At 43.2% G+C, this 14,834-nt stretch overlaps 1 protein-coding gene and 1 pseudogene across 2 annotated transcripts in view; both read right to left on the bottom strand.

Moving 5' to 3' along the window:
* Positions 1-14,834, bottom strand: part of LOC146523013 (uncharacterized) — a 42,467-nt pseudogene that overhangs the window by 7,140 nt on the left and 20,493 nt on the right. Inside the window, exons 11-14 of the transcript XR_014871147.1 lie at positions 12,463-12,531; positions 12,197-12,295; positions 11,355-11,411; positions 11,122-11,196 (exon numbers count right to left, since the gene is read on the bottom strand). The product of XR_014871147.1 is annotated as an uncharacterized LOC146523013 (transcript). The remainder of the gene's footprint in view (positions 1-11,121; positions 11,197-11,354; positions 11,412-12,196; positions 12,296-12,462; positions 12,532-14,834) is intronic.
* LOC146523016 (uncharacterized) lies at positions 1,686-8,127 on the bottom strand. Its single transcript, XM_085142760.1, has 6 exons — positions 7,473-8,127; positions 7,129-7,239; positions 6,517-6,630; positions 6,206-6,322; positions 5,796-5,909; positions 1,686-5,650 (listed from the first exon to the last, which is right to left on the bottom strand). The coding sequence occupies exons 1-6, from the start codon at positions 7,530-7,532 to the stop codon at positions 5,564-5,566; spliced, it is 603 nt and encodes a 200-aa protein (XP_084998886.1). The 5' UTR covers positions 7,533-8,127; the 3' UTR covers positions 1,686-5,563.

The following is a 14,834-nucleotide window of genomic DNA, read 5'->3' as shown; positions in this document are numbered from 1 at the left end:
GTGAGTGAGGCTGTGCAGCATGACTCCTTCAGCACTGGTTAAAGGAAACACTCACCTGCAGTAACAGGAGGCGTGGTTTCTTCAGAAGTCTGATGAGAAAAGAATTTGTGCCTGTCAGACAAACAATCAGTTCATGTGAGTGTGCGCATGTTAAAAGGAAACTTCATTAAATGCTTGTAATGCCAATAATATGATCTGGTTGAGCAACTATTACAAACTTAAGGCCTTGACCTTTGACCTTGCTATAATGAAATGTTTTCTTGTGTGTCCATACTTTGTTTTGTTTGTGCACACAAACATGTCTCCAGGACAAACAAAAACTAACAAAACAAAGTTAATATGTGGCAAAAATGTTACTAATGGTTTAAATTAGTTTTTGATAATAATAAATAACTAAATAAATAAATAAATGAACAGACAAACTATGCTCCTCTGGCATTGAATGATGAATAATAATAATTCAATTAGCATAAATGATAACTGAACTGTTTTATTGTGCGTTAGCCTTTGTACCTTCCTGGTGTTCCTTTCTATTGTCCCATTATTGTTATTCCAGCTGCTTCATCTGTGCTTCATGTTCTCTCTCTTTGTTAACCACATGCTTCTAGACCAGGGGTCAGCAACCCTGGGCACGTGTGCCGTTGCCGACCCTTCGCGATGGGCAGTCCAGCTATGGCACGACCATAGCTGGACTGCCCATCAGGCATACCGACCATTTGTCCAGTGGGCCGATGGTGATTTTTCATTTTTTTCATTTTCATTTTAATTTTTTTTTTTTAGTAACGGTATAAACAATGAAAGGTGGTGGATTGGCCAGGTGCTGGCTGGTGTGAAAAATAACTCAGTTTTTTGGTGGAGGAGGAGAGACCCGAGGCGGTCCGAGTGTCAGGTGAACTGAACTTCAGGTAAGAAGTTATGACCTGCAGTCTATCTGGGTATAAACCAAGTTTAGGTGGAGTTTATTTTCGTTATGCTGACGTTTTACAGTCAGTTACAATAAATCATACTGTGTTGGTCTTTCACGTGGAATTCCAATAAAATTGATTCATGTTTGTGGCTGTAATGTGACAAAATGTGGAAAAGTTCAAGGGGGCCGAATACTTTTGCAAGCCACTGTACATGGATACATCTGTAGACAGAATTCACAATGTGTTTTTGGGACTTTCAGGTGTATGGACCAGTTTTCTTTTCTTTTCTTACCAGAAAGTTTTAATGAGCAGCTGGATTTTTTCTCTCTTTAACTGGCTGGACACAGAGGACATCGAAATGCAGCTGATTGAACTGAAAACCTCGACTCTGTCGGGGTCAAAGTTTGCAGAACTACAGATGCAGTTGGAATCCATAGCTGTGCGTGTTCATGGAGCTTGCATTTTCACCTGCTGGACATCACTACCTGACAAGGTTAACTGTCTTCAGAACATTGCAGAGGCCTTATTGACAGTATTTGGATCTACATATCTGTGTGAGCAGATTTTCTCTCATATGATTTTCCTCAGGTAGCCGTCTGAATGCTGGACACTTGGAGACCTGTGTCTCTGAGTGGGAGACCAGGGATCCCATTAACATGTGTATCTCTGTATTAACAAACATGCCATATTGGCCCAGTTTATTTTCTTATCATTGTTGTGAAGAGACCATAAATAGCATTTGTATTTTCTGTTGTGTAGTTCATTTGCTGTTATGGAGTTCTTGTTATGGATAAAATTGTCCTTTTTTTGAAATAGCTGATAACTATTTGCTGATAGCTGCCAACATCTGCGAACAAATATAATTCTATAAAGTTGTTCTATATAGTGTTTGTTGATATATAGCGTTGTTCAATTTATTTCTAATGCAATCATATGGCATATTGACTTCTTAGGAAATTTTAGATGGCACTCATCATCAGAAAGGTTGCCTACCCCTGATCTAGACTCATGTGCTGAATACACTAGAGCCAATACAATGTGGATATTCTTCCAGTTTGTGGGATGATGGGAACAAGGAATTATAAATGCCACATAAAGTGGGAAACCAGGTCACTTTAGTGCAGGAGCTCCAGTGTTTCAACTGACCTACAATCTACAACATTATATTACAAATGCACATAATGTAAAGACTCCAGAGGTGTAGTTCAAAAACTGATTTAGGTTTTACAAGATAAATATAGTTGATTACTTGTAATAATCTGTGACAGTGTATCTTTTTGTATCTTGGCTTGACTTCTCCTTTATACACTGCGAACAGCTCTGTACACACGTGTTGAGGAAGTTGTTTCAGTTTATGTAAGTAGATTTTTTTATGGTGGTTTCCTTTTGGTGTACATCAGAATGAAAGTACACTGGATGGCAGTGTCTTATATTCACCTGCTGCACATTAAAAGCTACACTATGTTAGACCTTGCTATGAAAAAATGTTTGCATGAGTGCACCTTTACTTTTGTTTACATTTGCACACAGAAGCATGTCTGACAGAAATCAACAACTTAAACAAACAAAATTTAGATCGAAACACCTCATAAAATTATGATAGCCTATATCCGCCAAAAGAAGCAAACATACACATTATAATTGTGATGGAAACAATAGAAAAGAACAACAAAGCAAAATACATGTAATAGACTTGTTTGAAAGTTAAGGTCTTCAAGTTTATGAAACTCTGCTTATTTATCATGTGGCTAAATGAAAGCTTAAACTCTAGCCCAGCTGTCTACTAATCACCTGGTAGTGCTAACAGGTTAAGCCTGTTCTGTAGGCCAAAGTTTTTTAAACACGCTAAAAAGATCTAGGTAAAAGTTGACATAAGAAATGCATTCACCATGTATGTTAGGATTGAAGCACAACAAAAATTAATACATTTAAAACATTTTTTTAGAAGAGTCGGTTTACACCAATGATCAAGAGACCTGAGAATACAGCTAAGGAAGACACAGGTAACAGCTGATACTACATACATACACAAACCCACTGAATTAAAGATATAAAATAGTTACTTTCACAGAATGTTTATCCACATCTTCACTTCTGTTTTTTAAAATTAATTTCTACTTTCTGACAGATGCTTTTTAAAGGCTTTGTATAGTTAATATCATTAGGTTAATACTGTTTCTTTTTTCCCCTTCACTGAACAACAATGCCTAACACATGACTGTATCCAACAGGCTCCAGCACTTGTACAGATTTCACAAATCCTAGGGACACTAACTTTATTAACACTTCAATCTTTTCACATCTGCGTACCAAAGAAACCCATCAACAATATACATTTAATGCTGTTTTCTTCACCACCACAATGTTTTGCAGTAATAAAATATTACATGTTACGTACACACTATTTCCTGCTTATAATTAAAAACCCAAACAAAATTACACATTTTGTACACTTTGACATGGCACACATGGCATTGGTCTCACCATCACTGAGATCACTCTTCTATTCTTTATTACAGTATCGTTCATATACATGATCCGTTATAAATGTTCCAATGAGAAATAATTGCAATGGGAATGTTAAGATGATTTTTAGTGTCATGGTTTGCTAGGACAACATAAAGGGCCTCAGGGCTGTTTTTACCTGATTTCAGGTATTTGGTCACAAAGCAAACTGAAACATGTATTTAGATTTTAACCTGATTAAAGTAGATGAAAACCAGGGCGTAACCAAAGCTATCAAAGAATTCAACTGCAACAGACCAAAGACTGGCCAACAGGCCAAGATTTTCACTGATAGGACCATATTAACAACACAGCTAATACAATGTCGACACACTGTGTGTGCGACACTATTCCCAAGACAGTATGTAAATTCTTTTTCTTTTTTTTTTACAAATCCAGAGGACATTTTGAATTCCAGATTCTGCCACCTGAGCTACAACCACCCTGTGAAGATACTTTCTTCTTTCAACCCTTCCAAACACAGTCATACTTCCTTATTCATTTAGTAACATATGTCATTCTACACAATCTGATCGGAAGGTGAGTTTGCTTGGATGTCCTCGGGGGAAGATTGTATGATTTTATCAACACATTGACCAACAGACCAACTTTTATAGATATTGTGACACTTTGTGATGATCCGTTGTCTGCACCTGGATGGTAGTGACTTCATAATTTCCTATGGAAACAGCAAGGATGTACTTTTCAAAGGACTGGATGGAGATCTGTCACAACTTTATTTTTACAACTGTGTATGTTCCCTCATCAGACAATTTAACTTTCAAGATTTTTAGTGAAATGTTTCCATTTTTTCAGATCATGAAAACAGGGATATTCTTCTGGTAAAGGCCAGATGTGTTTCACCCCACCGTGTCACACAAGGATAAATCTGGGGTCTAGGTAAGGCCTCAAGTGTGCCACAGTGAACACCAATCAAATCCACTACTGCTTGAACTGTACCAGTGACCTACGATTGGCCTGAAGAGAACTTGGTTTTATTTGGTAGCTGACGTTAAAATTGGGAGCAATCAGACAGATTTGTGGTAAACAGACAAACAGCAACAACAAACTGTGTGTGCACTGTAGCATCAACTGGTTAATACTAAAATACACACCTTACAATGCCCTGATGCATGCTCAATCATCCAGATAAGTAAATCCCCAAAGTTTGATTCTGTTCATCTGGATGTAGAGTTTTCAGTGGGAGAAACGTTTCATCACTCATCCAAGTGACTTCTTCAGTCTCAGCTGACTGCAGGTTTCCCCAAATCTCATAAACAGTACATTTGCAAATTCCCATGACCATTAATTAACCCAGATGCAGAGGGTAATATAACCCTTCTGATGGGTTTCAACCCAATTTTTGTTAACCTCAACTCAACCTCAACCCAATTTTTGGATAGTTATCCTAACCCAGTGTGCTGGGTCAAACCACTAACCCAACCATCTTAAGTTGAAACAACCCAGCGTTTGGTCTGTTCATATTTGACCCAGCATTGGGTTACAAATTGGGTTATTTTTAACCCAATTTTTTTAGGGTGTAGAATATTTTCATGGCATTATCAAATCAAAATAAAAAAATAAACTCGGAGTTATAATTATATAACATTTGGATCACTCTCAATATGTGTATAATAATAATATTTACTATGGCAGAAAAAAACTGAACGAACAAACAAATTAGAAGAAAATAAAAAAGTGTTTCAAACACATTTTGCCAAAATTAGCTGGATCTCCTAAGCAGTCACTTTTTACAGTATGCAAGCTAGCAGGATTTATAGGTCATTCTGACCCACAATATTACTGTCTATGCCTAAGAAGTATAATACATGAAATAAACTGATGTACAAAAATAAGTAGTATAGATTAATAATTAACCGAATGAGATGGGACCTACTATGTGTAAAAATGGCTGAGAGGCAGAAAATGGGGAAAACAAAATAAAAACAAATGTTTAAACAAATTTAAAACTGATATATGTCCATGCACTTTAACAGAAAATGATTAAATCATATATTAGATAGTTTGATGAACTTCCAATGTAAAGTTTGCGTTATTTGAATAAATTTGTAATGAAGTAATGAAGACCTTGACGAATGCAGTTAAATTAAAGATATGAACCCTTAGTCTTTGGTCTCAAGCTCCTTCATTCAGGACTTCAGGGCCATCTCAGCATCCTGCCTCTTCTGCTTCTCTTTCCCAAGCCTCTGCTGTAATTCAGCTACTTCTTCATTCAACTGGGACGGGAGGGAAAAAGGTAAAGGTACATTTATAAGAGTTTCTACAACATAATTACATACTGTGATGAGAAAAAAAAGCATGTTAACTTTTTATTTTGCATTAGAAATATTAGATATTAAATCTAATGAACAAAATATGAACCTCTTTCTTCTCGGCTTCAAGCTTCCTATTTTTGGTCTGCAGTTCCTTCTCATCTCTTTCTCTTCTATTTCTCTCAGCGCGAAGCTCCAAGAGTTGAGCCTCTTTTTCTTTTAACTTTTCATGGGAAGGAGAAACAATGAAAATTGACTCATTTAACAGAACAAAACAAATATTAAATTTTTAACCTGATTATTTCAGTTTATGTAATTAATGTAAACATCAGTAATGATCTTTAAAAAGACATTAAATAGAGACAGTCATTTCCAGAGAGAAACTGCAGCTAAAATATAATATTTTCGAAAATGTTTATATTTGGAGTCAAATTCAAACCTGAATGCATAAAAGAAGGAAACAGATATAAGGTAATAAGTTAATATAATAATAAAAAAAAAACATGAAAATAAAATTACCTCTTTACTGTTGGTCTCCAGCTTTGTTTTCAGGGATTCCACGTCCATCTCAGTATCCCTCCTCATCTGCTTCTCTTTATTAAGCAGATGTTGTAGTTGTGATACTTCAACATTCAGCTGAGCAAGTAGAAATTTTTTTTTAAGTTGTGGTGGTTTCAGGTTGTTTAATGTTTTCAAAGAAATATTTTAACCACTATCTGCTGTGTCAGTAAGGGTACTCACAATAAAGATTATTGAGAAATTAACAGTTTGAATAATTCTATGTACCCTCAAACAATCGGCTTCTTCATCATAAGGAATGAAAAATTCACCTCTTTATTCTTTGCCTCAAGTTTCCTCTGTGTGGTTTGTAGCTCCTCCTTATCTCCTAACCACTTATTTTTTTCAACACGAAACTTGAGGACTTCAGCCTCTAGATCTTTGACCTTGGAGAAAAGGAAAACATGACAACAGTCATTTTTACTAAAAGGGAAAAGTTTCTGTATTGTACTGTGTAAGTCATCTATCTGTTCAGTTAGGGAACATATTTACCAACCAAAATGATGGAATAAAGCTGGTATTGAGTTCATCAAAAAATTACTACAAAGAACAATATCTACTTTAGAAACACCTTAACAATTTTAAAAACAAAAAATATGTGGCGAACAGAGAGATAGTCACGTCCAGAGAGAAATTATAACTGATTGATGAAGTGTGTATTAATACAGAATCAATATAACAGAATATATTGTGAAATGGGCTAATGAAATATTTAATTTGCTACCAAACATTGGCAACAATCTTAGCACTGGCAAGTAGCAAAATATTGTTGCTTCTATTCCTCTTTTTGAAGGTGGTTGATGGACTCATATAAAAATATTCATAGAGATATAACTTGATATAAAACTGAATATATGGAGGTAAAAGAAATAAAAGACACTAACCTTTGATTGGCAGGCCTCAAGCTCTGTCTTCAGTTTCTGCAGGTCTTTCTCCAACGATTCATATTTAGAACAAGGTGATTGGACCCTGTGTAAACCTACATTTTCCTCCAACTGAAAAATAATTGAAGAACCATGTTGTTGTATTAAGCTTAAAACGTATTTCTTCTGTGTCTCTAATACCAGGGTCAGCCTGAGATGACATGATTTGTTTTCCTAACTCTGCTTTTAACAAAGGCTCGATTGCATAAACTTGTGTTGTGTTGCATGTGTTGCAATCTACCACAAACTTAATGGAACAGTGCTGATATTGTATGTGGAAGTTTGTGTTTGTATTTGAGAATTACTTTCTCCATCCTCTTGATAGCAAGGGTAAGCTTGGTGAACTTCCTTTGTGACTCATCCATCCCTTTAAGTGTGTCAGGGTTCCTGGGTCGGTGACCCAGTGTTTTCAGTTTTCCCACATCAATGTTTTCACTTCCTGTTTTTTCCCCATGTCAGCTTGTCTCTCGTGTCATTAGTCAGATTATGTTCAGCCCTGTACTCACCTGTTTCCAATCATTGTCATCATTCAACCTGTGTATTTAAGTTCCTCGGTTTCACCAGTTCTTTGTCGTGTCATTGATGTTCGTGTGATGTTGTCCTCCCCGTGTTCTCTCAGTCAGTCAGCCATTCAGTGTTCCAGCCAGTCAGTGTCCGTTCACCCTCTGTTCCTCCACTCCCTATAATAAACCTTCACCAGTCTTCACCTACCTGTGAGTCCTGCGTTTGGGTTCCTTCTTCCTCGCCTCCACACAACGCCTGACAGAATGACACGACCCGTGCCACGAAGACACGATTGGGACCCAGCGGACTCGGACCTCTACGAGCGGCAGGTGGCAGCGCTTTCCCGTTGGGCAGAGGTGGTCAGGGGAAAACAGCGGCTCTTCGCGGAGAGAGAGCACGTCTTCGAGGGGACTCGCCTGGCTCTGGGCGGGCCTCGGAGACGCCGCGTTCCCCCACCTGCTGTCTCACCTGCCCCGGAGCAATTTGCCGCGGAGAGCGGACGTTTCATGCCGCGTTTCGGCCGCTCCCTCTCTCGCCGCTCCGCTCCTCGTTCACACACCCGCCGCCTCATTCGCCGGACCTCCACCTTCGCCACGGCACCGCGGCTACGCCTCCCACCGCGGCTCAATGGAGGCTACCGCGCCAGAGGCTCAGCTGTTTACCCCGGCTGCTTCCTCTTCCCGGAGAAAGCGGCGCACACGCCGCCATAAGATGGACTATTTTCAACAACTCCCGGTGGTGAGTTCCACTAACTGTTTTCCACATCCGTCATCTGATTGTTCTCATAAAACACATAACCTCCTCAGATGTCTAGGGCCCGGCCTACACCCACACCGGTGCCAGCTCCCAGGAGGAAGGCAGCTGCGACGCAGTCTACCTCCACATCCGCTCTTGTTTCCCGGGTGGGGGTGACTGGTGTCCAGCCACCTCCCGTGCCTGTCCCAGCGCCCAGGCTGAGGGCAGCCTCAACCCAACCTGACCTCCCTGGAGGCTTGGAAGAGCTAACCGGTTCACCTACTACTACACCTCTTCATCCACCTCCTGATCCAGCCTTTCACGCCCTCGCACTGTCCCTGGTTAGGCTGGCTGAGGTGTCCCCTGCTCAGGCACCAGCCTTATTAGCCCAGGCAGCAATCTTATCCCCTCGGTAACTCTGTCATTAGCTCAGCCATTAGCATCGCCAACCTCTGTTCATCCCTTAGCTTCCCCACTCCAGTCAGTTCCCTCACCTGCTCTTCAGCCTTCACTCCAGTCCCCTGTCGTCCAGTCTCCTCCTGCCCTCCAGTCCCCTGTCGTCCAGTCTCCTCCCGTCCACCAGTCCCCTGTCGTCCAGTCTCCTCCCGTCCACCAGTCCCCTGTCGTCCAGTCTCCTCCCGTCCACCAGTCCCCTGTCGTCCAGTCTCCTCCCGTCCACCAGTCCCCTGTCGTCCAGTCTCCTCCCGTCCACCAGTCCCCTGTCGTCCAGTCTCCTCCCGTCCACCAGTCCCCTGTCGTCCAGTCTCCTCCCGTCCACCAGTCCCCTGTAGTCCAGTCTCCTCCCGTCCACCAGTCCCCTGTAGTCCAGTCTCCTCCCGTTCACCAGTCCCCTGTAGTCCAGTCTGTAGTCCAGTCAGTCCAGTCGCCTCCCATCCAGTCAGTCCAGTCGCCTCCCGTCCAGTCGCCTCCCGTCCAGTCAGTCCAGTCGCCTCCCGTCCAGTCAGTCCAGTCGCCTCCCGTCCAGTCAGTTCAGTTCCCGGACCTGCAGCCACAGCACCCAGAGCCAGCTGTGAGCCCTCCTGCTTGCCAGCCAGGGGCCTCCGCGCCCGCTGGCCCGGCCGCTCTCCAGCCAGGGGCCTCCGCGCCCGCTGGCCCGGCCGCTCTCCAGCCAGGGGCCTCCGCGCCCGCTGGCCCGGCCGCTCTCCAGCCAGGGGCCTCCGCGCCCGCTGGCCCTGCCTGTCTCCAGCCAGGGGCCTCCGCGCCCGCTGGCCCTGCCTGTCTCCAGCCAGGGGCCTCCGCGCCCGCTGGCCCTGCCTGTCTCCAGCCAGGGGCCTCCGCGCCCGCTGGCCCTGCCTGTCTCCAGCCAGGGGCTTCCACGCCCGCTGGCCCTGCCTGTCTCCAGCCAGGGGCCTCCGCGCCCGCTGGCCCTGCCTGTCTCCAGCCAGGGGCCTCCGCGCCCGCTGGCCCTGCCTGTCTCCAGCCAGGGGCTTCCGCGCCCGCTGGCCCTGCCTGTCTCCAGCCAGGGGCTTCCGCGGCCGCTGGCCCTAAAGCTGTGGCTCCGTCACCCCCGGCTCCCGTGCCGTCGCCTGGTCCAGCCTCAGCCTCAGCTTCTGCTTCGCCTGGTCCAGCTTCAGCTTCAGCTTCTCCTGGTCCAGACTCAGCCTCAGCTTCAGCTTCAGCTTCGCCTGGTCCAGCTTCAGCTTCAGCTTCGCCTGGTCCAGCCTCAGCTTCAGCTTCGGCTTTGCCTGGTCCAGCCTCAGCTTCGGCTTCGCCTGGTCCAGCCTCAGCTTCCGCTTCGCCTGGGCCAGCCTCAGCCTCGGCGTCAGCCTCAGCCTTGGCGTCAGCCTCTGCTTCGCCCCAGCCACGTTCTGGACGTCATCGCCGGCGCGGCCGCCCACCGGACCTGCTCCGCGGCCGCCGCCGTCTTCCTCGTGGCGGGTCTTCCTCGCAGCCGCCGCCGTCTTCCTCGCGGCCGCCGCCGCCTTCTTCGCGGCCGCCCACCGGACCTGCTCTGCGGCCGCCGCCGTCTCCCTCGTGGCCGCCGCCGTCTTCCTCGCGGCTGCCGCCGCCTTCTTCGCGGCCGCCCACCAGACCTGCTCCGCGGCCGCCGCCGCCTTCCTCGCGGCCGCCCACCGGACCAGCTCAGCGGCCGCCGCCGTCTTCCTCGCGGCCGCCCACCTGAACTGTCTCGTCTCGGCCGCCGGCCACGCGGCCACCCACCTGAACTGTCTCTCTGTGGACTCCGTTCACCCTCTGTTCCTCCACTCCCTATAATAAACCTTCACCAGTCTTCACCTACCTGTGAGTCCTGCGTTTGGGTTCCTTCTTCCTCGCCTCCACACAACGCCTGACAAAGTGTGTCATTTCTCAGCCACTGAAGTCTCTCCAGCTAACAAAAAACAAACACAGTGGCTCAGTATCACATTAGTCATACTGGTTATACTCCTAGAGCTTAGCTTAATGGCTACATAATGAATGGGGGGAAGAGTTGCCGATCTGTCTCAGCTCAAATATGCAGATAGCAGTGACATGTTATCCATCCATCTTCTTCTGCTCATCCAGGCTTGTGGAATGAGGTCAGTAGTGTAAACAATAAAACTTGGACCTCCTTCTTTCCAGCCCCCTGCTTCAGCTCTCGGGGAACATCAAGTGGTTCCCAGGTCAGGAGAGATATGTGTCTCCACTGTGTCCTGGATCTGCCCTGGGGCCTCCTTACAGATAAGAGCAATGTTTTAATTTGTTATATAGAATTACCTGAGTCTTGAGCTCCTCAATCTCCTCATCCTTGCTCTTGAGTTCAGCTTCTGTCTTCTGCAACTGCTCGACTATCTGTAGGAGTTCATTCTGTTCATTCTCATCATGCAGCATCAGGACATCAGCTTTTATATCTTTACTCGGAGACTCATTGATAGGCATCTGCTTTTATTGACGCATATGTGATTGAAAGAACAATTAAAAAGTCCTTTAATTTTGTTATATAGAATTACCTGAGTCTTGAGCACCTCAGTCTCCTCATCCTTGCTCTTCAGTTCAGCTTGTAACTGCTATGTTTAAAAAGATCAGGAGCTCATTACACACATGTTGAGGAAGTTGTTTCAGTTTATGCAAGTGGGTTTTTTTTAATGATGTGTACATCAGAATGAAACTACACTTGATGGCAGTGTCTAACAAAATCCACTTATGCAAGTGGAATCCACTCATTCACCTGAGATCACAGAGAAAAAAAACAACATAAGAAATTTGTATACTAAATGTATATTTTGTTAGCATTGTTAACAAAATACACATATTCTTGAATTGGTGAATCTCCAAGTGTAATCAGGTTTCAAAACAAATATGATTTTAAGTGATCTAGATCAAAAGCTGTCTACATTTTAATCCTGAAAGTGGTTTTTGCTTCTCTAAAAAACAGGTTTGGTACAGTGGTCATCAGCATCGATGGCCATTGCAGCTCATTTTCCATCGACTGATTTTTACCACTGAAAAACTAATAACTGTGTCTTCTGAATGAAAAAACAAAAGTGTTTTTAATCAAAGAAGATTGCATAAAACACTTGAAAAAACAATTGGTTTTTTTTGTCAGATTGCTTTAATTTTTTTAGGTAAGAGATCAGCTACTGATCAAATACGGCTGTGCACCCTCAGTATGATAAAGGCTTTTTTTATTGTTAAAAGACGACGTTTCCTTCTAACCATCACCATGTGCTCACCAACTGTTTACTTTATCTCCTGACATTCAAATGTAGTTCTTTAAAAAGTACCATAACATGGTTGTCCTGAGTTAGTGTAATATAAGGTCATGTGTGCTGTAAGAGGTGATGTTGCTTACTTTGTTCCTCGTGGTGACAGCAAGGCCGAGGTTCAGTTGTGAAGAGACCTCCTGCTTTTCTTTAAGCATGTCAGGTGTCATCGCCTCAGTTTTATCCAACTAACAAACAGAAGCACAGCTGAGAGGATCAATTATTTATTCATTTAGGTTAGCATACAGCTAAGCATGGACTAGATGACAACTGGGGAAACATCTGAGCTGGTTTCATGCATTTAGACCACTTCATTCATGCTCTCCAGCCTTTTCTTCAGTGTCTGCATCCTCACCTCATCATTCGCCCTGTGCTGCTCCTCACCCTGCAGCTGCTGCTGTGCCACAGCTACTTCCTCATTCACCTGAGATTAAAGAAAAAATGTTAGAGCTTTTAAAATAAAGCTTCAAAATTTTGGAAGATTTAATTTGCAAAAATGTTACCCACAACATGGTTTGGTGAATTATTCTCCAGTGTCTGCAGGTCCTTCTCATCTCCTTCCTCAGTCTGGTGTTCATCACTGAGCTTCAGGGCTGCAGCTTCTTTTTCTTTTAACTTTAACAAAAGTAGAACATTATGAAAAAGAAGCATGTTTTGGAGCGATCATCAGACATAAAGAATATTGTGTGTGTGTGAAGGAAATGCTCTAAAAGTGAAATTTCAGACTATTTACAGTCATTTAGCTTAACACAATAAAACTGCCAGCATTATATCATGGACACACTGCAATGCATCCTTCTGATGGAGGATAAGAGTCTATATATATCATAGAAAAACACCTAAAGCCAGAACATTTCATCTTTTTTTTTTTTTTAAATAAGAGGAAGATGAGCTACTGATTAAATATGGCTGTGCTCCCTCTTCATGCCTCTGTTGCACAGGTGCATAATTTCAATGGAAGATGTCATCAATTGAAGTCAAATCTAATGGATTATTTATTTTAATGACTTTGCTGAATTTAGAGATTGTATAATTATTGGCCACACAGATTCTGTGAAGGTGGTGTATAGTAGAATGAAATTGGAAAACTGTCCAATATCAGCACTAGATACAACACAACATGACACGATACCACACATCACAACTTAACTTATAAAAATGACGAATAAGTGTATGTCTATTGCATACTCTTACTATTTCACATTAATTATTATTGCACCTTGTTTTTTTTTTATAAAAATACAAAAATATTATTATTGTTATTGTTGTTACCCCCCAAAAGAAGTCCTGGGAGGTAACCAATCAGGTCAACTGTTTGCACTGATTAGGGCCGTTGCCCTGTTGTAAAAGCTGTCCTTGAGTCTATTTGTTGTACAAAAGGGTTAGGTTTGTGTATGGGATTTCCTATGCCCCCTGAATGCTCCATCGGTGTGCATGTCCGCGACTTTAGTTCAGAGACAAACGGCAGCCGAACAACGGACAGTGTGTGCGTTCATAAGACCGTAAGTTAATGTTTACTTCACTAAGTTATGTTGATGTTCAGCCATGAGTGTATTTGATGACTTACCAGCAGTTTCTGCTTCTGTTTAATTGACGTTATGTACAAGTGGCAGTTCGCTAGCATAACAGATTTGTTCGCTAATTAGCTTCTAGCAGAGAGATTCGTTGTTATCGTGTTGTTGATTCTGTGTTCTGTGTAACAGATGATAAACCAATGTAAAGTTGCCTTCAGTGCATAGTTGTATGCGGTGTGTTAATGCATACTGTCTGACTTTAAGTTTATGTAACCAGTCTGAAGTATAATGTCAGCTTATTTAGTTATATACTGTACTTGAGTACACCTCAGTTGTATCTTTATGTTTATTATGTAATTTGATTCCTAATTGATTTGTATCATTATGCTTTGTCTGCAGAAACCACACACACACACCCACACACACTCTCTTGCCCAGCTGCGGGCTCAATTGGAAATACAAAGAATGACAACTTTATTCCTGGACTCTGCCTGTTTGTTCCTCTCACATCTGAACATTTGCAAGTGTTCTGACCCGACACTCTGAAGTGATTGCTGCCAGCTCAGATTTCTTTCACCCTTCTAAACATTTGGTCCTTCAAGCCGGATGTGAGCAACTGCTTCAGCCTTATATGTTGAGAATGGAAGACCGATACCCATACAGAGAGTCTGACCGTCCGCACAGACGTAGCAAGCTGCCATCATACCTCCAGAACTATGAAGTGGACGACCTCGCTAAGAACCGACTCTCACGTGATGATCAGGGCAAGCATTCTACTCATCCTGAAATTCTCCAATATATTCATCACATGAAAGAGGAACACAATCAACTCCGACTAGATGTGCAACGCCTGACAGAATTGATCTCTAGCTCACCTGTACTAGCTCCACAGCATGCCACATCACGGTCTGGACTTTGTGAGGATGGGACGTCAACCACACCTGCCCACACTAGTAAGCTGGTGCCAATCAAAGGTCAGAAGAGCCCACATCAGCCTGAAAGTGCTCCACAGGTGTCATTTGGGGATGAGTCTCAACATCCAAAGGACAGCCAGCATGGCCTGATTGAGGAGCTCACTCACAGTCTAAATGAAGCAGATCTCGACAGGGAGTGCAGCGCACAGTCACCATCACCTTCAGTCGACTCATGCCCTGAATCTCAAGATTTTCTTCCACCAATGACACCAAAGAAGGGTTGATGAGGTGTATGCTCG

The sequence above is a fragment of the Neolamprologus multifasciatus genome, chromosome 3 (genome assembly GCF_963576455.1).
Source record: "Neolamprologus multifasciatus chromosome 3, fNeoMul1.2, whole genome shotgun sequence".
Classification (NCBI taxonomy): Eukaryota; Metazoa; Chordata; class Actinopteri; order Cichliformes; family Cichlidae; genus Neolamprologus; species Neolamprologus multifasciatus.
The sequence above is the reverse complement of the archived record's forward strand: the minus strand, read 5'-3'. Positions and strand labels throughout refer to the sequence as shown.